At 37.5% G+C, this 25,477-nt stretch overlaps 1 protein-coding gene across 3 annotated transcripts in view; it reads right to left on the minus strand.

Moving 5' to 3' along the window:
* Positions 1-1,165: 1,165 nt before the first annotated feature.
* GOLGA5 (golgin A5) overlaps positions 1,166-25,477 on the minus strand; it is a 31,081-nt gene continuing 6,769 nt past the window's right edge. Inside the window, exons 3-14 of one of the 3 annotated variants that reach the window (XR_008992413.1) lie at positions 21,914-22,147; positions 20,398-20,617; positions 19,833-19,956; positions 17,338-17,541; positions 13,523-13,693; positions 11,982-12,110; positions 9,685-9,783; positions 7,370-7,595; positions 4,417-4,522; positions 2,963-3,026; positions 2,292-2,402; positions 1,166-1,639 (exon numbers count right to left, since the gene is read on the minus strand). Coding sequence is in view for 2 of the 3 variants with exons in the window: in XM_036882131.2 (XP_036738026.1) it covers positions 1,559-1,639; positions 2,963-3,026; positions 4,417-4,522; positions 7,370-7,595; positions 9,685-9,783; positions 11,982-12,110; positions 13,523-13,693; positions 17,338-17,541; positions 19,833-19,956; positions 20,398-20,617; positions 21,914-22,147 (1,658 nt within the window). In the remaining variant the exon portion in view is untranslated. The remainder of the gene's footprint in view (positions 1,640-2,291; positions 2,403-2,962; positions 3,027-4,416; positions 4,523-7,369; positions 7,596-9,684; positions 9,784-11,981; positions 12,111-13,522; positions 13,694-17,337; positions 17,542-19,832; positions 19,957-20,397; positions 20,618-21,913; positions 22,148-25,477) is intronic. The other 2 variants (XM_036882131.2, XM_036882132.2) reach the window with 2 other exon arrangements.

The raw sequence follows: 25,477 nt of genomic DNA on the forward strand, positions 1-25,477 counted from the left end.
AATGAGAGCCAGGAGGACGCGCAGAGACAGGAAGCCTGGCAATACACAACGGGGAGCATGTGCTGTTTTCCATTTTAAGTATGTAACCTGGTTTTAATCATTTTTCAGAAATGTTTCCAAGTTAGAGAGAAAAAAAAACCTTTAATAGATGTTAACAAGACTAGATTCTCACTTTATTTTGAGACATGACTTCGTAACTCAGACTCTGACAGGCCACGACACAAAACCCACAGATTCAATGTGTCTCTACCCTGCCACTAATATTTCATTTCCCTTTCAGATGATGTGCTACTTTCTGCCTTTTTTATTCATGTTAAGTTGAAAAGACGCCCTGAAATACCTAAGATGATCTTTAAAACTTCATCTTCTGATGAAAAATAAGAAACATAAACATAAACATCTACTAGTGTATCAAATCTTTTGAGGAATTTATAGGTCAATTCAAGTCACAGTGGGCGAACCAGAATAGAGACTCCGGTCAGGTTTTCGCTTAGGCACCAGCAGACCACCTCAAAGACGGTCCTGGTAGGAAGTAGCATACCCGTGTGCACCCCAGAGCTGTGTGTCACACGTGCAGAGAGACCACCAATACCCAGGGAACAAAGTGAAAATCCAGACGTGTAGATTAAAAGGAAAGCAAAAACAGACACTGTATGGACTTAAAGCCAAGATGTCTCTGTTCAAACAACAGCTCTGTAACATCTCTGCACTGAAGTGTTTTAAAAATGAGAAAGTGGCTAAAGCAGCTTTGATTCCCAAATGCTACAAGCAGGGGCTATGGAAGTCCCGAGCCAACCCAAGGCAAGGCTAGAGAAAAGGAGAAAAGGGGGAGTGAGTGAATAATTATCAAAAAGCAAGATTAGTGCTGTGGGGATGGGAAAGGAGAGAAAAAGAAGTGCACCCATCGGGTGCGGACTGGGCGCCTTACCACTAGGATTCAATTACATGTGACGTCAGCTGCTGGTTTTGGCTATGCTCACTAAAGCCCATCTGGAAAGGTCTTGTTCAATGGGGATGAAAAAGTTGTATTTGTAAAAAAAAAAAAGCACAGCAAATTTTATTTGTGTATTTATAAAAAGATTTATACCAATCAGGCCTGTGACATATAAACAATTATATCTATATTTGCAAAGTTAAATATGTGAAAATACAAAAGCAGACTGAATTATCAAAAAGAGAACATTTTATTTATATCACTAAATACAATTAGTTTCCCTGATTATAACCCACAATGAGTGTCACCTGAAACACAGAACGGTCTGCAGAGAGGTGAACAAACCCAGCGTCTCTACGTGTGCACATACATGCACTGAACCACTGATGCCAGAAAAAGCAGAGCTGAGAGCTTGTTAAATTACTGTCCGTTTCAGAAACTCTTACCATCTGAAGAAAATCAGAAGATGATTTAGGTAGCACAGTACTTACATAATAACTTAAAAAGTTAAAAGCTTGTAGTAGTGATAAAATAATCTTGTGCACCCTTCTCAGGAATTCTAGGCAACTCGCCCTTTTGCAGTCTGGAAAAAGACACCTAATCATTCAAATAACTGGGTTCAGCTCATTTGCCACGTGGCTGATCGTGGTGCATTTCTGGCGTGTAGGTCAACAGAACAATCATGACCCAGAGGTGTAGCAAAGCCTAAAGAAAGGAAGAACAATGTCTGCATTAGCCAATGAATTCAATCTTCACCAAAGGCCCACTGGTAGTGCACTGAGGGCACGTCTTATTTGTCTGTATTCCTGTGGGTAGCACTGTGCCTGCAACATTGTAGGGGCTCATGTTTGCTGATAAATAATGAAGAGACAAATGCACAGATGAGCTAAGTGATGGTGGGTACTGAAGAGCTGTGATACCTATAGAATTCTTAGTTGAGAATTGTGAAAGTCCTCAACTCATTCATAATATGCACATGTATACATAACCAATCAGATGACTGCAATGAAGAGTAGATGGCACAATTAAAATATCTAGATACACATGAAGTTGGTTGGAAAGGTTTTTTAGAACAGAGTTATGGTTTGTTTTAAAAGAGGGTTTAGCCATGATTTTGGTGAAGAGGAGATGGGAAGACATTCTTAATAGGAATAATGTGTTAACGTTTCAGAGACTGACTTAGGGTCCAGCACAGGACCTACAGTGGTAAATTTCCACTAACTCCCTTGTGGTCGTGCTGAGGTGATGTGAGGCTCCATTGCTACATGCCTCGCCGCTTGTTAAGTGTGCAAATGCACACCTCCGGCCGACAGCTGGGGCGTGCGGTCTTTGTAATCTCCAACCCCTGGGAAATCACCTGGATGTGGGTGTATTCTGACTCCTTTCTGATGCCATTCACTTTTTTCTCTTTTTTTCCCCCATCCCTCTCTTCTTAAAAACTTTTCATTCAAAGGAATAACTCTTCCCTCTAGTGGATCACAGAGAAATTTCTCTTTAAGTATACTTTTTCCCCCTCCAAGAAAACTGCCTGTCTTAATTTAACTCAACTACTCTCACACACCCTCACTCAGAAGTTTGCAGACTCTAGCACCGATGAAAAGGCACCCCAAACGACGGTAAACATTTCATTAGGGTTAAGAAATGTGACAGAAAATACATCAACCTTGAGATCCTTTTAGAAAATAAAGGACAACACATGAAAATAATTAAAGCAACTTTACATCGAGATAAAAATGAAACCAGTTGTTTTTGTGTTGTATTTTTAACATTAGAGGGGCTTAGAAATGGAGGGAACTGTTAAACTGCACTACAGATAATTTTACTATAGGAAAAGCTTTTGAGCAATTTATATTTTAGGTGTAACAAATTATAAACTTTACTTGCATACTTTAAGAAAAAAAAAAAAAGACCAAAAATGAGTTCTCTTCTCTACCAAAATGGATTGCTAACCTTTCAGTTAAAAAGATGAGCAGCTAAAAAATACTAGTTAAAAATCAAGTACATTGTTTTTCAAACAAATTTACTTACCATATATATTATTACAAAAACTCGTGCTATGGGGTATCTTCGGAGAAAAATTCCCAGGCGGATGCTGTGCAAATGGTGGTAGGTGGAGAAAAGAGGAGAGGAGAGTTAGACTTAGAACCTATCTTTCTGTGCCAGCATCTATGGTGCTTTTAAAGTTTCTCTCATTTAAACCATTTATGTGGCCACCATAAAAGAAAGACTGTTTTTTAGTAGACTTAAAATGACGATGTGACGTAGCCACACAGAAATATCATAGCAATGCACAAATATTTTCATCGTTATCTGGGGCTTTGCCATTAAGCTCTAGCACAAGCTGTATCCCTAATTCTTTAGCTACAACGCTAGGAAGCAAATTTGGTCCCTCTTAAATCATTTTTTTTTTTAGGGGCCAAAGAAGTTACAAAAGGAAAGGCAAGTGTGAACATATGAATAGGAAAAAAGAGTTTGGCTGAAATTAATCCATGAACGGCTAAGCTTCTGTGTGCACATATGCTTCTAAAAGGCACAAAACTACAGAAACTCAAGTGAACACTTAAAGTAAATTTCTGTGGGAAGTATTTGATGTCCAGACCTTATTACTCACAGCTCTTTGCAACATTCTTCCCTGCCAGTACACATACATGTACAAGCAAATGCACCTTTCCTCTACACCTTTCAGTTCCTTTCATGGCCACAGCACAGTGCCTTGCACACAGCTTCTTTAAAAATTATTATGAATTTAGTAAATGAGTAGTTGAAACAGACATACTTAAAAATTTGTAGATAATGACTATGGCATTCTAGGCTCACAGCTTCAGGAACGTTAAGTAGACCATCCCCCTTACTTTTAACACCATAGCTCTATTATGACACAAAATGGTAAGAAAAGATTGCCCTACATGCAACAATTCATTAAAAGTGTGTTTAATTACAAACACTAAAAGGTAAGAGAGTTTAGGAGGTTACTGAGACATGAAGTTCATCAAGGCTATATATACACTGTTAAAATATTTTCTTTATAAGGTAGATGTCTGCTAGAATAAAAAGGTTATTTATAAATATACATAATGTATGTATAAATTATATATTACTTATGTGGCATATATGAAATATACATTAAAATAAGTACTGGATAGTAGCATCTTATTCTAATCACAAGATAAAGTAATGAGCCAAAACATTCAATGGATGTGTTTCCATGAGACTGAGTCTTTCTCAATGAGATTTACTGAGTGTTTTTTTAACAGAGTTCATTATAGAAAGAAGAGAAACAGGGTTAATCACCTTCAATAAAATACAGGCACAGACAGACGCCTTAAAGCAACTTGATGACCCTCAAGTATCATGAAAGGAGTGAGGGAAGTGTCACATTAAGTACTAGCTCTGCCTGACGGGATTCCCTATGACTGAAACCACTGCAGAGCATGGGCAAAACAGTTGCTGGTTCATCCCTCGCCGTTACTGGCACTGCTTACCTAAACTGGTCAATTGAACTAGCAGCTTTGCGGACTTTTCCATACATTCCTGCCAGATTAGTTTCTGTGTCATTAAAAAGAACAGGAACATTTCGCAGACGTGTGCCTGTTTAAACAAGAAAATAATGGATGAATGTACAAACACCAAAACCAATGTCCTAACAAAATTATAGTTGAGCATGCATTATATTACATGTAGAAGAAAGTCCCAAGGCCAACTTTCTAAGCATTACATCCAAAGATGAAACAATAAAGAAAATCAGATATATTTGATTAAACTTCCATATCTACAAAAAGAATTTAAAGACTAAGAAAATTATTTTCCCATGAAATCAGCAAAAATGAAAGTTTACAGATACCAAGTGCTGCCAAGAGTCAGTTTTAGTGGGCACTTTCCTTCTGTGCTAGGAAGAGTGAGGCTGCCCTTTCTACACAGCTGACAACTCCCTGATTTCTCAGCCTACACCACCCTCAACCTCAGACCCATCCAATTGCCTATTTCATTAACATTTGGATGTCTAACAGACATCTCAAACTTGGCCTGCCCAGAACTATGATTGGATTTCCCGCCCTCCCTGCCAACCTACTCATCCTCAAGTTTCCCATCTCAGACATGACAACTCCATCATTTCATCTGCACAGGCTGAAAACCTTCACTCCTTCTTTTCTCTAAAACTCCATATCCAATTTACCAGCATATTTAGAAGGCTCACCTTTACATAGATCCCCCTGTCCCCACTGTGGCCTTCACCACCACCATCTCTCATGTAGGTTACACACTGGCTCCTCCCTGTGCCCCGCCTCCACTCTTAGCTCCCTGCAGTCTATTCTGGATGTAGAACCCAGAAGCATCTTGATAAAATGCAAGTCAGATCAGTCACCCCTGTCAAGACCCTTCAACGGCTTCCTATTTCATTTAGAGTAAACGTCCTTAATACTCTGTCCTATATAGGCCTGAACAGCCCTCCTCCACATTCTCTGACTTTACCTTAAACTACTTTGTCCCCCACACTCAGTCTACTGCAGCTGCACTAGCCTCTTTGCTGTTTCTGCAACATGCCAGCAACACTCCTGCCTCAGGGCCTTTGCACCTGCTCATCTCTCTGCCTGGAACACTTTTCCTGCAGACCTCCTATAGGGTGAGTGTACTATTTCCCCTCCTTTGGACTTCAATAAAGTGCCACCTTTCAATGAGGTTTTCTTTGACCACCCTATTTATATCACAGTCCCATCCCTGTATGTTCATCTTCCTTTATCTCCCTTCCCTGCTTAATTTTCTTCTGCAGCACATATCACCACCTCACATAATTTGTTTATTGCCTGTGTCCTCTAGCTATATTTCCCCACAACACCAGAATGTAAGGCCACAGGGCGGAGACTTTAGTCTGTTTTGTTGACCACTATACCACCAATGCCTATAACAGTACCTGGTACTAAGTAGGCACTTAATAATTATTTGCTGATTTTGGCAACAAAAATAAAAAACCTTTAAGTATGTATACCCAGGGACCTAGCAATTCCATTTCCAATAATGTATCCAAAAAAGTAAAAGATTTTACGTAAGATATTTTTCTCAGAACTATTTATATTGACATAATTGGCAACAATCTAAATCCTTAACCATAAGGATTGATTAAACAAATTATGGTATTTCCATGTGATAAGATTTCTATGAGGCAATACATAAATTGCTGTATAAAATATATTATGAATCCCACTATTTGCAACAACATGGATGGAGCTAGAGGGTATTATGCTCAGTGAAATAAGCCAGGCGGAGAAAGACAAGTACCAAATAATTTCACTCCTTTGTGCAGTATAACAACAAAGCAAAACTGAAGGAAGAAAACAACAGCAGACTCACAGACTCTGAGAAGGGACTAGCGGTTACCAAAGGGAAGAGGTGTGGGAGGGCGGGTGGGGAGGGAGGGAGAAGGGGATTAAGGGGCACTATTATAATCAGCACTCACACTACAGGCAGGACAATAAAGGACGGTCACGGGGAAGGCAGTACAGCACAGAGAAGACAAATAAAGACTCTATAGCATCTTACTACGCTGATGGACAGTGATTACAATGGGGTGGGCAGGGGACTTGATAATATGGGTGAATTTTGAAACCACAATGTTGCTCATGTGAAACCTTCATAATATTGTATATCAATTGACACATTGATAAATTAATTAGCTAAAAATATATATTATGGAAACTTATTTGTATGAAAAGGTTAAAAATCAATAAAACATACTGAAAACATTAACAGGTGGTCTTAATTATCTTTTTTTGTATTTCTTTTTAGTGATCATGTGTTATTTAAGAAAATATATAAAATAACGTCATTTTTCTGAAAAGTTAAAAAAACACCTTTGAAGTTTAAAGCCAAAGAACTGAGAGTTCTGCTGAATGACTACTTTGTAGATTAAGTAGTAAAGTTCTAAGATTAAAAACCTGACCTGTTGAAGCTTATATTAACATCTTTGAAGTTCTTTCTGATTATGTATTTTGGGAACCTATGGGTTCCTCTATTAAAATTATAGAGAATGGATATACTTATGTGACTATGTATTAGCTTTAATATCCGTAATTACGGATTGGAAGGTCATCGCAGCGAATCTTTCGGTGAGCTTCCTGAAATGCCCTCCCTGCTGAATTATTTGCCTTGTCAGCAGCACCTTGTTGGGTGTCCCACATGTTTCATTAGGATTATCAGCCCTCAGGCCTCCTTTCTCCAAGCCCCACACTAGTGAGGGATGCCGGTCAGTCCACTGTCCAGTTCAGGAACAGTCACGTCAAACCGCACACGGCCTAGGCCGCATTCAGGAGAAAAGCGGTGCTCTGCTGGATGAAGCTTCTTTTCAAATAAAAAGTCTTTCTCTAACTATCCACAGTCATGTGTGACTTAGCAAGCTTGGAAATGAAGACAATGAAACATTCTCTGAGATTCCTCCGTTACCTTCACCGTTGTCAACTCCAGACATATTAATAGAAGAGCCGTGACCAGTACTTCCAGCAGCCGAGTTCACCTGCTGCTCGAGGCGCTCCAGCTGGAAGACCAGTGAGTTCTTCTCTGTGCTCAGACTCTCCAGCATGGTCTGCTTCTGGATGAGAGCCTCTGTTAGCTGGTGGAGTCGGCTTTCTAACTCAGACGGACTGCTATTGCTTAGAGTTTTATTCGTAAGCTGAAAGACAAAGTGTTCATAAAATTATTACAGCAAACAAAAGTCATCATAGAAACTGCATTACTACAGTCCCACAGGTCAGCTGTGGCATTAAGTGATTTTTCCAAAATTCTATGACGATTCTTCCACTGCCTACAGAAATGATTTTCAAACTATATTAGTGGGTCACAATCCACATTTTAAAAAATGTAATAGAACAGAGTGGGACCAACTGGAGTACAGAGCACATAATATGTGAAATATCATTTTGTGAAATTTGTTTTAGTTTTCTATGTGTAAGCACATGTGAATACCGAGACACAACATAAACCTTTCTTACTGTGGCATCATGGTGAAAATATTTGAAAGCACTGATCTGTGGGACGCAGTTCACTGTTCTCGAGATGAATTCAAAACCCTCTGTAACTCAACAGCGAAGACCGCAGCCTGAGGTCTCCATCTCTGCTCTGCGATTGCCTAGCTGTCTGTCTCTGAACACATGGCCACACCTCCCTGACTCAGTGTTCTTATTTCCAAGTGAAGGTAACAGCACCTGCTGCACACGGTATATAGGGATAGAACACGAGAACTTTATCGTAGGTACCAACCAACTGGCTGGCTGACAGCTGGTTTTAACAAATGCCTTAATCTCTTCCTCTATTTGTTCTCATTTGTCACCATTTCCCGCTACGTCCTCCCATTCAGCCTCTGTTCTGCTGTTCACATTTTCCCTGTTTGGAAAACTGAGGCCCTTCCCTTCTCTAGTTCTGCCTGCCTTCACGGCCTCTTCCTTGAAGCACTGTCCAACTACTCTAGCCCATGCTGATCTCAACCTTCTTTTAGACTCTTAATGACTATCTTGACATTTATCAGTCACTCTGATAACATGGTTAAATGGGAGTCTATTTTACCTCTCCATGAAATGGCATATCAATTCTGTGAGGACAAGAATCACTGTCTGCACCAATACAGTTTGGGAAGGAGGCTGACAGATCGACTGAAGTTTAAAAGCCCAGCTCTGTCATTTCCTAGCTGCAGCCTTGTGCAAAGCTACAACCCTGGGCAGCCCCTGAGCCTCAGTTTCCTCGCTCATAGGATATGATGTCTAAATGAAATAAATATAAAATATCTAACATAGTACCTATAATATGGTAGGCACTTAAGGAAAACTAGCTTCCTTCCCTCTAAATTCCTCACGGCACACCCACAAATTAAGTGTAGGGCTAGGTCCACAAGAAATAACTACCAAGTGGTGGTTTATGCTTCTTTCTTTTGATTTTTTGCTAGCAAGTCATGCTACCATTTGTAAGAATTTCACATATGTAGGCAAGGGAAGAGGGAATAGTCAAATATGTTAGCTGTTTCCAATGCATAAAAATTAAAATACTTTGAAACATTTAAAATTATGGACTACTAAGAATGAGAACTTTAAAAACCACAATTATTTGACTTTTCATGTACAAAATAAGTCATTAGCCTACTAAAAATCGAAGAATATTCATCTAAATGATTTAGATGATCAATGAATCCATTATTTATTAAGTCAATAAATGTAAGAAAAGAAATGACAATGTAAACATAAGGTAGGAATATAAGGGAGGAAAGGAAAATCTACAGTACAGGACACATGAATGCATGATTCCGTCAGTGACAGAATGGTAAGTAAATCTGGGTTGTAGGCACATGTTATTTTCTATGTTTTGCATTTTCACAATTAAAGAAAGGTCTAGGCAACTTTATGAAAGACCTATCAATTGTTAAGTGGAAGACTTACCATTACATCATCAAGTATACGAAAAGAAACCACAACTATGAAACTGGCAACCAGCACAACCACCACTGATGTTAGAAGGTACAAAATCTTGGGGTAAATCACAACTCCCTGGATGGCTTTGGCTGCAAGATACTTCCTAAGAAGCAGGTCACAGAATATAGCAAACACAGAGAATTTCCTACTAATTACATTTGAGTCTATCAGTTGAAAATAATATATTACTGCAGTAACAGAATTCAGATGAAAATATGGGAAAAGAAGGTCTTACTGTAGCCTTCAAAAAAAATGTAGCTCTACAATGGTATCTTTTCCCAAGTTGTGAACATGGATTCATACCTGATTCCTGAGTTTTTGAATTTCTTCTTCTCTATCTTTAATTCTGCTTTGTAATGTGTTCTTTGTTCGATACAGATCTTCTTCCATGTAGTGGAATTCCTACAGAGTGAGGCATGAATAAACAAAAGCTAGATCAGTGCTCCCTATTTCATTCCCCGTACCTAAACAGTGCCTGACACATAGCAGGCCCTCAGTATGTGCTATGTATATGCTGAATGAACAAATGAACAGACTTGGATGGGTCTGATGAAAAGTTAGTACTTCAGCAAGATGTACCAATTTGTATATGATGAATATCCAAGCACAACATTTATGTGTTCATGTTTTCATTTTTCTTGGGCAGTTAAGTAGGAATAGAATTACTGGATCATGCAAGTGTATGTCTAGCTTACAGAAAAAAACCTGCCATATTGTTTTCAAAATATCTGTGCCATTTTGCACTCCCATAGCAATATGAGATCTTAACCTTCTTTCCAACGTTTGGTGTCGTCAGTCTCTGTAAGTGTAGCTACTGAAGTTTGTATGTGGTGGTATTTCACTGTGGTTGCAATTTGTGCTTCCCCAGTGATTAACGATGTTAAGCAGCTTTCCATGGGCTTATTTGTATCAGACAGTACCTTGCACTACTGTTTGCACTATCATTGATACAAGAGACGGAAGAAAGGAAAGTCTCCAGATTCACTAACAGCAGCACTAATACACTGTTAGTCTGTACAATGGGTGTGCTCAGCCAGAGTCAGGTCAGAACTCAAGAGCAAAGCACATGTCAGGGAAGGAAGAGAATTAAGTACCTTCAAAAGCATTAAGCTTAACTATGCAGACAGGGTTAGTAAAGGGAGATGTATGAAGCAGTAAACATGACATGGGTCAAACCACTAGAGACTGCATTAGACATTTAGTTCAACCTGTTCATTTCACAGACTGAAAAAATTGAGGTAAGTTAAAAGAGAAAAAAGGTAATTAGGACAGAATAGTAATAATTTACAAGAAGGTTTGCCTTATTTCTCTAGATTAGCACAAAATTTAAGGTTGAAAGTACTTAAATTAATAAGGAGTATTATAGGACCATTCAATCTCAAGGCTAAATACTTTGCATCTAGAACATCTTATTAATAAATAAAAAGCCTCTAGCTATATTCTCTTCTACTTACTCTCTCATTTGTAAAAAAGGGCACTAGAACTGGACATGGTAAAATCATCTGCCATAATAAAATGAAAATTATCTCACTACCATCAGGAACATCAAATTTCTGCCTGGTAACGTGTAAGAGCTCCTTGAATAAATTAAAATGCAATTTTTGCAAGGACAGTTCATCTTGTAACTAAATTATCTAAGATGGTCTGGAATGTACCCTGTATATTGGTACTTGATGAGCTTTTCTCTTACTACTCAAGAAACAGATTTAAGTGCTACTTTCATAATAAACACTTCTCTGAGACTAAAACCAGTTTCAGGAACGATAAATTCTGATGAAAAAAATCTATAGAGAATATGCAAAGCTGGAAATGTTGTAAGTGATGTACTAAGAATTGTAGGAATAGCTTTCTTTTCTGTAATGAAGAAACTAGATATTACTGAGGAGGAAATAAAGTAATGCATACGAAATGCATGTAACATGTCATTACTCAGTAAATTATACTTGTTGTTAATATCAGATATAGAATCTTATTCTGAAAATGTGGCTGTAAGCATGTTTAACTATTAATACTGAAGCTATTATATAAGTATATTAAAGTAAAATAATTTGGTTTGGGGAGCACATAACTGGTACTTGAACAATGAAATATACTTTTAGACATGATTTGTAAGAAAAGTCTGTTATAAGCATTTTTTCCTCAAACAGAAAGAGCAGTCTAACATGGCACTAATGCTGTATTTCTATTTCTATTAAATAATATTTACTGTTATTCCTAGAAAGCATAAATGTAATAAAATATGAAAATCAACTGACATTTTTAAATTTTCTGTACATACATACATACTCTGATAAGGAGATAAAATACAGACAGGGTAACAGAAGGAGTTCTGGGACAGGAATCCTGGGCGCTATTCTATTCTCTAGTTGTGTGATACTGTGCAAGTCCCATATCCATTTTATGCCTCTATTTTTTCATCTGTTGAAAAACAATGAGGAGAGTGGGTAGGGTTAAGGTAGGAGAGACCTGGAAGGGCCCATCTACCATTAATACTCCAAGCCCATCCTATAAGAATTTTGGAAAGTTGTTTTATGGAGAGTCTACACGTATGACTGCTAGTGGGGAGTATTCATCAGTAATCAACCCTTTCAAACACTTACCTGCTTCTGGCGGTCCAGTTCTGCCTCTAGTTCTTGTTTAGATGCTTTATGTCCAGCTATTTGGTCTTGCAGATCTTGTAACTGTTCTCTTGCTGACTCTGCTTCACTAACCTGCTGAGCCTCCATATCCTAAAAAGATGAACCTTACTTGTGAAAGTAATAATTAACTGTTCAGTTCAACATCTGCTGAGTAATCATTTTATGCCATGAACTGGGCTCAGCAGGCACTGGAGGGATAAAGATGAGCAACACATGGTTTCAGCCTAGAAGAGAATATAAACTATATTCTGATTTTGCTAGACCTAATACTATAATCTATATTACAGATTTCATAAAGTTCTTGAGAAGGGTAGGAAAACAGGTCAATGTCATCAGTGATGCTGGAGTAAGGATGAAATGTTAAATGAAACTAATCATATTTTTCATAATCTTACCCAAAAGACATGCATGAATAAGAAAAGGTATGAGTAAGAACAGCATCTACTCAAGTTCCTGGGACCAAATTATTTAGAATTCAAAATTATTTACAGAAAAAAAATCCTACTTAAACGACTCTGAGGACAACAGCCTTTACCAGCTCTCCTACTAGGCCAGTAAGAAATAAATCCAGAAGCAAAGCAGCTACTATTTACTGAGGGTCTGTTCATGTCAGGAACAATCTTAGGCCCACATACACATGTCCCTCATCCTCTCTATACAGAACCTTTGTGTATCTGCATTTTACAGGTAAGAAAACTAAGGCTCAGCGAGGTAAGTGTCTTGTACAGGTAACACGTGTATTAAGTGCGAAAGATGAGATCTATATTCAGATCTGACATAGTCATGTCTGAGAGTCAGGCCTATGCTCTAGACCAGATATCCTGTTCTCACAACTTCCACACTTTCTTTGTAGTTCATGTACACCTTACAAATCAATAATTTGATGAGTTAATGCATGGAAGAACTTAGCAAAAAATTCATTTTTAAAGGTTTATGACCCTGCACTTTATCTTCTCTCATCCTCAGGGACCCCGCCTATGTCAAAGACCCCATGCTTACTGTAAATTAACAGCCTGATCTACTATTAGATAAATAGAGGAATTATAAACTACAAATGATAAGATTATGGATGAAACTATAATTAAAATGTCATTTCCAAGTCCATTCTAGTACCAGAAAACATTCCAGTTTTACAGACAAGCCCAAATCTAACTTGTTTTTAACCACTAGAATGTAAGGTCAGTAAATATGAAGATTCTGTCTGATTCTGTGTTATAACTCCAAGCCTAGAAGATGTCTGGCACATGGCAGATACTTGCTAAGTATTTGTTGAATGAATGAATCTCGTTACCAATGTTTGTTATTCCTGTAACTTTACAGTCAAATCAACGGACAGGAAACCTATTGTTTTAGATTCACTTTTATATGGTGCCTGATACTCCAGCAGGAATTTCACGTGCTACTTCACTGATACCTTTCCCCCAAATACAGAATCTATCACCTTCCAACCTGCTAGGAGCCTGGGGAGAATGGTTGTGAAGCTAAACCGTAATGAATCTTACCTGTAATTCAGATCTCAGCTGATGTATCTGAGCCATCAGCTTCTGTATTTCCTCCCTTTGCATCTCCTTTTCATGCCGAAGTTCTTCGAGCTCCATGCTATTAGCAGCATTGCTATCTAGGCCTTCAAAACTGGAGCCTTCCTTTAAGCTGTTAATCAATTTTTCTTTAGACTATTATAAAAAAGGAAATGTCTTTAAACAAAGCAGAGATTAGTTTGTATATTCAATATCATCTACCATATGCCAAGTACACCATTATGGAAATATTCCTATTATATACTGCATCATATAAAGTCCATTGTTGAATCCACTGAGATACAAATGCAACAGAGCCTTGCTGTACAATGTCCTTGGATTTCGGTTCCTAGGACCACATTATTGCTGAAAACTTTTTAATAAGATTCTTCTCATATTTTCTTCTCATACTTTCTCATGCTTTTTTCCCCCATTACATTCCACTCAATGAAAGTTTATGGAGTAAATGGATTTGGAGTAAACCTTCAATGGATTTGGCACTGTGCTAAGTGTCCTATGTAATGAAGATAGTATCTCTCACTCTCGGTAGTACCCTCTGCCTTACAAACTAAAAAGGAAGTTAAAGTATCCAGTAGAAGGCAATTAACACAAGTTGAGAGAGGATATGGTAAGATTACTTGCAGAGTTCCAAGGAAAAAGAAACCACTTCTGGGGAAGGAAAGGCTTTATTCGAAAGACAGAAGTTATGCTGGTCTTGAAAAACAGCTAGGATTTTAAGAGGTGTAGGGGAAAATGGCTAGGATTTTATGCAAAGCATAAAAATGCAAAAGCATTAGGGCCTGTAAGAAAGGATTATAAGATATGCTCATATATTAAATTAGGACCAACTGGTGGGGGCTTCAGACAGCAGGCTAAAATGTTTCAATTGTATTTGGTAGGCTAAAACACATGACCAGAAGTAGACAGGGAAGTGATATAGCCAGAGATGCATTTTAGGAGGGTTAATCTGGCAGTGGTATAAAGCAATGTTCATACACTTGATTGATGGACCATATCTGACCTATGGCCTGTTTCTGTACAGCCCACAAACTAAGAATTGTTTACACTTTTAAAGGTTCATACAAGTAAAAACAAAGAATATGTGATGGAGACCACACACAGCCCACAAAAGCTACAATATGTGCTAGTTGGCCCTTTGTAAAGTTTGCCGACCCCTGGTACAATGGATGAGTTGTAAGAAGAGATCTGATAAAAGAAGACTAGTTTAAAAAGTGCCATAATTCTAGGCTGGTAATAATCAGGACCATCAGCTCTTTCACTTAAAATATATTTACCTTAAAAATAATATTTGAAAGTCACCTTCCTCCGTCAAAAACAGTTTTTCCTTTTTATGTGGTAGAATTATGAATGTTTCCTTCAAACTTTTCTAATTTTCCAAAATAAACATGATCATATTTATATGTATGTGTGTGTGTGTATTTCCACACAACTAATGCCCAGACCCCTGGTCTGAGCATAAGGACTCTATTTCTGATTGCCTTCTTGAAACTTTCACTTCAATGTCACAGCAATTTTGCAAACTCAACATAACTTGTCATTACTTCATGTCTGTTTCCCTTCTGTAGTATAGGGGAACATCATTCCTGCACTCAAACCAGGAACCTGGAATCATCCCAGATTCCATTTGCCATTTTGCCTTCCTCCAATTAAATCTTCAAGGCTCTCTCTCTTAGCTGTCCCATTTGCTTTCCTCAGTGCCACAAACTGAGATCAGCTCCTCCTCAATTCTTACCATTATTGTTGATACTTGCCTCCTTACCATCTATATACCACCATCTTACTCCTCATCCCTTCAAATGCATTCAACACAATAAACTAGACAGAGGTCCAGCTTCCCCCTAACCCCCTATCACTGCCATAGTCCTATATGCAAGTCCGATTGTGCTGCTTAAATTCTCGACCTCCCCAACCTCCTGCTGCTATCATCACCTTTAAGTTAAAACCAACACTCCTTTGCACGGTACATAAGGCCCTCCATGATATGGCTTCTACCCACCCACCTCTTGACTGCTAATCCTTCATGGTCCAGCAAAGGAACTAGCTGCAGTCCACTAAATATGCTGTGTTCCCTCAGGCCCCTGATGCTCTGGCACAGGCTGTTATATCCCAAATCTCTTCCCCACCACAGTCTTCCTGCTTATCCTTTTTTATACAGCACCTCCGGTGATCCCTGGCATCCCCAGGCAGATTTTAAGGACTTACTGCATCAATGACTTCATCATATCAATTACCTCTGTGTCTTTCCACTAAACTGTACCCTCCTTGAAGAAAGAGGACACATCTTTCGAGCTTTGTATCCTCAACACCTATCACAGTGTCTAGTGAATAGTTAGGTACTCACTCAGTATCTTCTAAGTGAATCAACTAATTACTGTGATACAGCAAAAATAATTAGAAAGAAGAGGTTGGGGGATATACATATGACATTTTGTGAAAATAGAACCAAAGAGGTGTTCATAGCCAACAGGAGACAGGGAATAAGGAAAAGGGTAATCACAATGGCACTGTGGTTTCTAGCTCTGTGCCTGGGAAGATGGCAAAAATATTTACCAAATGGAGAAAGAGGGGGAAGCTGATCTGGGGTTGGCATATCCCAAGTAGAGAAGCATGGCATGCCATTAAAACGCATCAGGAAGTTAGGATTGGAAACATGCTGAAGTCACACAGACATGACAGATAGAAGCAGAGTATATGATGATGCAAAGGAATAAAAAAAGAGGGTTTAGGACAGAATTTGAGAGAACTCTTTCTCTTTGGAGATTGGGAAGAAGCCCAACAGAGGCAGAAACCGCAGTGAGAGAGGCAGAGAACTAGGACAGCGTAAGTGGCACCAGGAGGCAAGAGTTTCAAGACAGTAGGAGGTGTTGGACACTCTACCAAAATCAAAATCAAAGGATGTGGAAACTAAAACTGAAAATACATACTTAGGTCATTAAAGACTTCTGAGAAGACAATTTCAGAAATGTAGAAGGGGCAGAAATTACATGGAGGAGTTAAAGTTAACAGTTCTAAAATAAAGACAGTATATATACAGTAATTCTGTTAAGTGTGACTTTGAGAGGAGAACAGGGAAATGGAATCAAAGTGATACAAAAAAGCCAGGATTGTTTTTATATTAGGCAGGAGTTCCAAGATCTAGTCTTCGTTCCTCCACTAAGTAACCATGTGCTCTAGAGTACGCTGGGTCAGTAGAAGGCAGAAGAGAGAAAGATAAAGAGGAAGTAGACAGACTTGTGGAGAAGCAGCTTACATGAGGTGAGAGGAGATGGAATCAATGCACAGGCAGAAAAATTATCCTGGAAAAAGAAATAAAAGGACACATTTTCCTTCTCATAAGAGAAGCAAAGGAAAACAAAGTTGACAATTACAGTAGGTGACAGCAATCTTCTTTATAAGGTAGAAAGCTCGGTCACCTTAGGTCTGAGGGAGGGGAAGCAGGGTGAGGCAATTCTGGTAAGGTACAGACCAGCTGCTCTGAAAAACTCAACACAGGATCAACAAGGAAGAGTAAAATGACTGTTTACCAACAAACAGTGATTAAGGTGATAGGCTGAAGATCCGAACTAGGTAGTGGCACAATGAATTTTAAATTAAAAGAAAAAAAGTGGCAGGAACAAGGGACGTTTCATCCTTTCTATACTATTTTCAGGTAGAGTAAGGCACCTGAAGTGAGCCAACCCATTCAAACACAAGCGAACCATCTCCCAGATGGTAAGTCTCAAAGTGTCTCCCAGTTAACTGCCCACTTTAACATTCAAATGTGTACACTTCATGCTTACTTGGAGTATTCTAGTAGCTTTTTGCTTGTAGTCAATTAATTCCTGCTTAGATGATTCCAGGTTGGACTTATACATTTTGACTTGCTGCTGTAGCTCATCAGCTCTCCTCTTCTCCTCCGAGTATTTTCTTTCTGCCACAGTAACTGCTTCTGCCAAATTCTGACGCTCCACTTCCATTCTATTAAGCCGTGCAGTGAACTCACTCTGTGACAAAATTTTGTATCACACTTACACCACTTTGCCTTGAGATATATTTTACGACTATCTACTCACGTATCTTACGGGATTTATTAACTTGGCCCAACAACAAAACAGGGAAATAAAAAAATGTTTCATTCATTAGGACTGAAGAATAGGGATTCTGGCTTTGTGACTCCCAAACATGGCAGTGCATCGAATTTAACCAGGGAGTTTGTTAAAAATACAGCCACCCAAGGCCTTTCCCAAGCTTACTTAATTGGCATTTCCAAGACTGGGCTTGGAAATCTGTTTTCTAAATTTCCCAGGTGAAACTGGTCACTTAGATATTAGGGCTGATTTGATCTGAGCTAACCAATAGATAATAGATCTACAGAAAACCACAAAGTCCATTAGAATAGAAATGACAGATAAGCAAACAGCTACATCATTTCTAACAGCGTTGCTACGTTTTCCCTTTATTTTAAATTTTCTAACAAACTATTTAATGTTATTTTATAGCTTAAGGAACTTTAAAAGCATACTCTAAAAACACACGGCCTATCACTTACTGCCTATCTAGTTCTGAGAATTATTTCTGGATTACCTTTAGTCTCAAAACCTCCCATTGCCAACAAACTCAGGGGAGGCAGAGGTCAGAAAGCATTTACAGTGATAGGAGGAACTATCACCAATTACTAAAGCCCACAAACTGCTGATCCAATATTAATGTCTATTTTGAAGAAAAGGAGCAAGAGGACTACTGCTGATGTCCACTGAGCATGTGAAATGTGTCTAATACAACTGAAATGTGAACTTCCAAGTTTATTTAAATTTAAACATAAAAATACTCAATTCAATTAATAACAGATTTACTGAGATACAATTCTCACCCATAACGTTCCCTTTTAAGGTGTTCAATTTAGTGGGTTTAGTGTATTCAGAGTTGTGCTACTACCACTACCTAATTTCAGAACATTTTTACCCCAAAAAGAAATCCTCTACTTGTCCTTCCCTCCCCACCCCTGGCAATGATTAATCTACTTTCTCTACAGATCTGCCTATTTTGGACATTTCATATAAATGGAATCCTACAAAATGTGGCCTTTTATATCTGCCTTCTTTCACTTAACATGTTTTAAAGGCTCATCCATGTTGAAGCATGAATCAGTACTTTTCTACTTTTCATAGATGAATAATATCTCCTGATATGGATATACCACATTTTATTTATCTATTCAGCAACTGATAGAAATTTGTATTGTTTCCAGTCTGGGGCTATTATGAATAATGCTGCTATGAACATATGTGTACAAGTTTTTGTGTGGACATATATTTTCAATTCTCTTGGGTATACAGCTAGGACAGGACTGCTGGGTCATACAGTAACTCTATGGTTAACTTTTTGAGGAACGTCCGTTATTGGAGAACTTCTGAGTATGTGGAGAATAACTTGGTTATGTGAATTTATTTCTCCACCTGTAAATTTTATGAAATATAAATACAGAGAGTATTTCAGAAGAAAACTTAATGACTGAATTAATTGTAAATACACATTTTAAATAATCGGTAGGCAAAAAAATGTAAAATTTCTCATTAATAATTTTTAATATTAACTCATGAGAAGATGATAGTACTTTGGATATACAGTGTTAAATAAAATATATCAATCACATTTTTTAAAACCCACATTAGCTCACATTTACTTTCAGAACCAAACTATTTTTGTCTGTTGAAAAGAACACCTGGCCTAGAGGTTCTCAACCTGAATACCTCACAAATATATCTGCCAAGTAAACCCAAAACAGCAATGCCTCTGCCCTACCTCATACAATGGGATCAGACTCCCTGGGAGTGCAGAACCAGCTCAGAAGTACTAAAAGCTACACAGATTATTCTAATGTGTAGAGAGGTTTGAGAATCACTCAACTGGATACAAATAATCATTTAAGAGTAAAACTCTAAATATTATGTATAATTTTCTCTGGAAAAAAATTAGTAAGATTAAATTGGACTCAGAAAAAGCTTAAATAGAAAGAATAAACAAAATTCCCCAAATCAAATAATGGTAATGTTGGTTGCACAACAAAATTAAATTAAATGATGTCGATCTGTAATGAATATTAACTACTTCAACTGTATTTCAATACATAAAATTAAATAAATTTAGCAGAATCAAGCTGAATTTTCAAACACTTGGCTTTTGACACAGAAACAATTTTCTGAAACATGCTGCAGAATTTAATAGAGTAAATGTGAAACAGCATAGTCATTTCCCCTCATCCAAATAAAAAAAGTCTGTTGTCCCCCATTCCAACCTGCACTTGCTTATAGCTCTCCTGCTCTCTCTTCAGAGCGGCATCGGCTTCATGCAGTCTCTCCTGAAGGGTTTGCAGAGCTTGATTCTGTAGGCTACTACCTTCACTGTGATCCTGTATTATTCTAAAAGAAAATACTTCACTTGAAATAACTCATTTCCACAGTGTACAATCGACAAGGTAGAGTAATACCTAGAGCACTGGTTTGTTGGCACCAAAACAATGGTTTGACTAAAATATTTGTAAATAAATCCTTTTCCCTTTTAATGGAATGTAATCTATATTTTTTGGCATCCACACATAAGCACATACCACAACTCATTCATTATATGTTGAGAGATTAATGACACTGCTCTTCAAATATTTTTCCTAACAATGCATCTCAAGATTCAAATAAATCAATTTTTAATCACACACATGTCTAATATTACCAAAAGATTCTCCCTCTTGTAAATTTCTACAAGGTAGATTTTCATAAGGTAGTATACATTACAATGCTTATCATTACTTGTATTGGAAAGAGAATCATTCTAGCTCATTTTCTCATGATTAATAAATTAGTTACCGTGATTTTTCATTTTGTAAGGCTTCTAAGGCTTCTGTGCGAGTATTCAGCAGCTGGTCGGCTTCCTGTAGCCTCACTTTCAGTACAGCCAGCTGGGAATCCTTTGCAGCCACTGCTTCGGTCAGGTCATCGACTTGGGCTCGAAGTTCTCGAGTTATTCGATCGCTCTTCGAATGGTCAACATTCCACTTCTCAACTCTTGCTCTTGCTTTGTTTAATTCTAAAAAAACAAAAGAAGTTTCTATATTCAAGCAAACATATCATTCTCAGGGCATACAGAGCTTCTCCTTTGAGTCCTGTTAGAACTTTTTGCCAAAATTAGGAGCTTAAAAATATCTTCAAATTTTTTGCTCAAAAAAGGACACTCATTTTTCAAGGAAACGTTCACATCTGTATTACAGCTAATAGGCTAGACACATTAGCTGTTCTTCTACATCTGGAGCTATATCATGATGCATTTGGGAGCTGAAACCAGTAGAGAACAGTGAGTCTACAACACTGAATCAGTCAGTGAATCTGTAGAATTCTGCCAGTTAGGGAAGAATGCAAATTCAAATCAGGGGTAGATAATGTACATCCTAGTAAGACCAAAACAAAAACAAAACCTGAAGATAAATATAGGAAAAAACCTTTCTTTCAACTGCTGTGGCAAAAAAGATGTTATTCTTTTAACCTAGGAAACTGATGCAAAAAGAGCAGAGCATACCCTCATATACCATCTGTAACTGCAGTTTGCTGGCAAAATTTAAAAGAAATTTAATATTGAAGCAAATGCTACAGGATATCAGGAAAAGCTCTATTTCTGTCTACATTAGTCTAGGTAAGGTGAAGCTTTTTCTAATGTCTTAAACTATCTTCCAGTTGCACTCTCGTGGGCCTCCATCCATGTCTTGGCAAAACTTTTCCCACTGTCCCTGCACTCCTTCCTGATCACCACAGTGGCCAAGGCAGAAGTGTCTTTTGTTTTCTCCTCAGCTACGCTTATTAACACTCACATATCCCCGACCACTAACTCAGCCATGGGATTATTCACTTTTTAATTACCTATTTCTGAGGGATCTGAGTTTCCTACTGTAGGACCACTTCACTGCACGATGCCAGCAAGTACTATGCAAAATGAATTCCACATTCATTTGATATCCCCCAGAGCAGGGCAATACTGTGACCTTGTGTACTAGCGTCTACCACTTTATTTCTACCTTTGGTTCATGAACAGGTGCTCCCCTTGAAGGTTTAAAATAAATCAACCAAATGAATCAGATGATTACTAATGCTCTGTTCTTCTCAGTCCTTAATCTTCATGGTTCCTAAAGAATGACCAAACAAGCCAATGTTCCCTACTTTGGGTTGGTGGATGATTGGTCCCATTTCCAAATCGGAGCCCTGTGTTTCTATGAAAACATTATTTTACTTATTTATTAGAAAAATATTTCTAACAGTTTAGATAGAATCAAGTTTTTAATTTATTTTTGAAATGTTAAATTCCTAATTCTGGACAATTTAAATACAGTTCTACCTTCTTGAGTTTCCTTGGATCTTTGAAGTAATGAGGCCATTTCTTGATTTAAAGACTGAACTTCATTCCTCAGCAGTTGATTTTCCAGTCGAAGATTAGATAGTTCGTGTGACTTGCCGTCATCAGTAGGTGCTGGATTGTGATCAGCACAGGGAGTATTTGATGAGGCATTTTCCTTTGAAGAATCCTCTTGGGCTTCATGGCCAGAATCTGAATTATTAGAGTTAGAGGTTTCTGGAAAAAAAGAACACATTTTTGTTACATTGGGATGCTCACTACACACACATTAGTAACTTACTTTGGTAGATTGCTTTTTAGCTCAAGTTGTCTGCTATAGCTAAAATACCATAAAAAATAAACTTATATTCTCAACAGACTTCCCTCTGATAAAATTTCATTCTCACACATGGAGCCTATAGACCTCTAAGGATCCTCAAGGTCTGGACACACTGAATGATGATGAAGAACAGGTATCTTTATAATACCACCAATATCATAATGATGACAATGAATAGGTATCATTCAGTTCACTGAATGAATGATAATAAAGAATAGACAGAGTTCTAGGAAGGAGAAAATCAAAAATAATTTAAGTGGTTGGGTTTAGGTAAAAAGGGTTTCGGTTTCTCTTTTGTCTCCAAACCATTTCTGAAAGAAAAGTGAAGTCTTAACATTGAAAAGATTTGAAAGGCACAAAAGAAGAGCTGTGAGCTTCAAGGCAAGGACAGTAAAAACAGGTCAGAGCAAACTGTTATATATCAAACTGGGATGTAAAATGCCTTACCCAGAGATAAACTCATGAATTGAGATCTTGTTTTTGTTACAGTGGTACAAATGCACTTTTTTACTTACCTTAAAAAAAATTGGTATGCGCTAAAAAATGAACTATATATAAATGATTAAACAGACTAAGACAATAGCTGTATGGGCAAAAGATTTGATACTTTACAAAGGAAGATAAATGATCAATAAACAGATGAAAAAGTTCTCAACATCTTTAATGATCAAGAAAATGTAAACTAAAACAAGCTAGAATGGCTACAATTAAAAAGACACCACCAAATGTGAGGATATGGAGCAACTGGAACACTCACAGATTGCTGGTGGGAGTATAAAATGGCATAACCACTGTGGAAAAAGGTTTTCACAACTTCTTATGAAATGCATCTAGCATTTGACCTAGTAATTCCACTCCTAGGTATTTTAAGAGGCATGAAAATACGTTCCAACAAATAGACAAGTAAAAAATGTTTATAGCAGCTTTATTCATAACCAAAAACTAGAGACAATTCCAATGTCCAAAAAGAGAACAGATAAACTGTGGTATATCCATATAATAGGACACTACACAACAATAAAAAAGAACAAATTATTGATATGCTCAATGACTTGGCTGAATCTCACTAACATGTTAAGTAAAAGAAATCTGGTAAGTATACATACTACAGAGTCTGATTTATATGAAGTTTTAGAACAGACAAAAACAAACCTAAAGTGCAAAAAATTACAGGTAGAGCCATTTGTATAGCTAAGATTTCTGCATTTTGATGTATGTAAAAAATCTTGAGACAGAGATCTGAATGCTAACTAGGTACCTGATGATACTACAGAATTATTAAATTTTAAGGTGATAATGGTATGGATGTTTGTTTTTAAAGCTTGCTATTTTTGAGAGCAATAAACTGAAATATTTATCAAAGAAATGATACGAGATCTGTGATTTGCTTCAAAATAATTCTGTGGAAGTAAGAGAAAAAGGGATGGGAAATGAGAGGGTATAAACGAAACAAGAATGGGTATGAGCTGTTGATCACTGTAGCTGGATAACAGTGTCACCAATCTCTACTTTGGTATGTTGAAAATTTCCAAAATAAAGATTTTAAAAAGAAAGTATACAAACTTCCGGAATATATCTAAAGTATATTTAAAAGGATACTTACAGTCTTAAATATTTACATTAAAAATTCAAGGAAGGAACCATAAAACTCTCAGAAGACAACATAGGCAAAAATCTCCTGAATATAAACATGAGCAACTTTTCCCTGAATGCATTTCCTCAAGCAAGGTAAACAAAAGCAAAAATGAACATGTGGGACTACATCATGCTAAAAAGCTTCTGTACAGCGAAGGACACCATCAACAGAACAAAAAGGCATCCTATAGCATGAGAGAATATATTTGTAAATGACATATCCAACAAGGGGTTAACATCCAAAATATATAAAGAACTTACACACCTCAACACCCAAAAAGCAAATAACCTGATTAAAAAATGGGCAGAGGATATGAACAGACAATTCTCTAAAGAAATTCAGATGGCCGATAGGCACATAAAAAGATGCTCCACACATCACTAATTATCAGGGAAATGCAAATAAAAACCACAATGAGATATCACCTCACACCAGTTAGGATGGCCAGTATCGAAAAGACTAAGAACAACTAATACTGGCGAGGATGTGGAGAAAGGGGACCGTCCTACACTGCTGATGGGAATGTAAGCTAGTTCAACCATTGTGGAAAGCAATATGGAGGTTCCTCAAAAAACTAAAAATAGAAATACCATGTGACCCAGGAATTCCACTCCTAGGAATTTACCCTAAGAAAACAGGAGCCCAGTTTGAAAAAGACATATGCATCCCTATGTTTATCATAGCACTATTTACAATAGTCAAGATATGGAAGCAACCTAAGTGTCCATCAGTAGATGAATGGATAAAGAGGTGGTCCATATACATAATGGAATACTATTCAGCCATAAGAAAGAAACAAATCCTACCATTTGGAACAACATGGATGGAGCTGGAGGACATTATGCTCAGTGAAATAAGGCAGGCGGAGAAAGACAAGTGCCAAATGATTTCCCTCATTTGTGGAGTATAATGACGAAGCAAAACTGAAGGAACAAAACAGCAACAGACTACAGATTCCAAGAAGGGACCAGTAGTTACTAAAGGGGAGGGGTGGGGGACGGTGAGTGGGGAGGGAGGGAGAAGAAGATTGAGGGCATTATGACTGGCACACATGGTGTATTGGGGATCTTGGGGAAGACAGTGTAGCACAGAGAAGGCAAATAGTGACTCTTTGGCATCTTACTATACTGTTGGGCAGTGACTGCAATGGGGAATGGGGGGACATGGTAACATGGCTGAATGTAATAACCACATTGTTTTTTCATGTGAAATCTTCATAACAGTGTATATCAATAATACCTTAATAAAAAAAAGAAATAATATAAAAAAAGATACATGTTAAAAATGAAAAAGATAGGCTGGATATGAGAGAAATGAAATAAGATTTAGAGATGTGCTTTTTAAATGAACACAAATTGTAAGATAATATCTAATTGAACAATAAAAATAACAAACCAGTGGCAAAAAAAAAAAAAATTCAAGGAAGGAAGAAAATAAGTCATATATCCATCTTCAGGATTATAGAAACAGCAAAATAAAGCCAAAAAAAGCAGAATGAACAATAAGACCAGAAACAGAAAAGAGATATATGAAAGGATCAATATTGAGGGAGATGTTATAAACAATATTATGCCATTAATTTTTTTAATTT

This window comes from Manis pentadactyla, chromosome 11, assembly GCF_030020395.1.
Source record: "Manis pentadactyla isolate mManPen7 chromosome 11, mManPen7.hap1, whole genome shotgun sequence".
NCBI lineage: Eukaryota > Metazoa > Chordata > Mammalia > Pholidota > Manidae > Manis > Manis pentadactyla.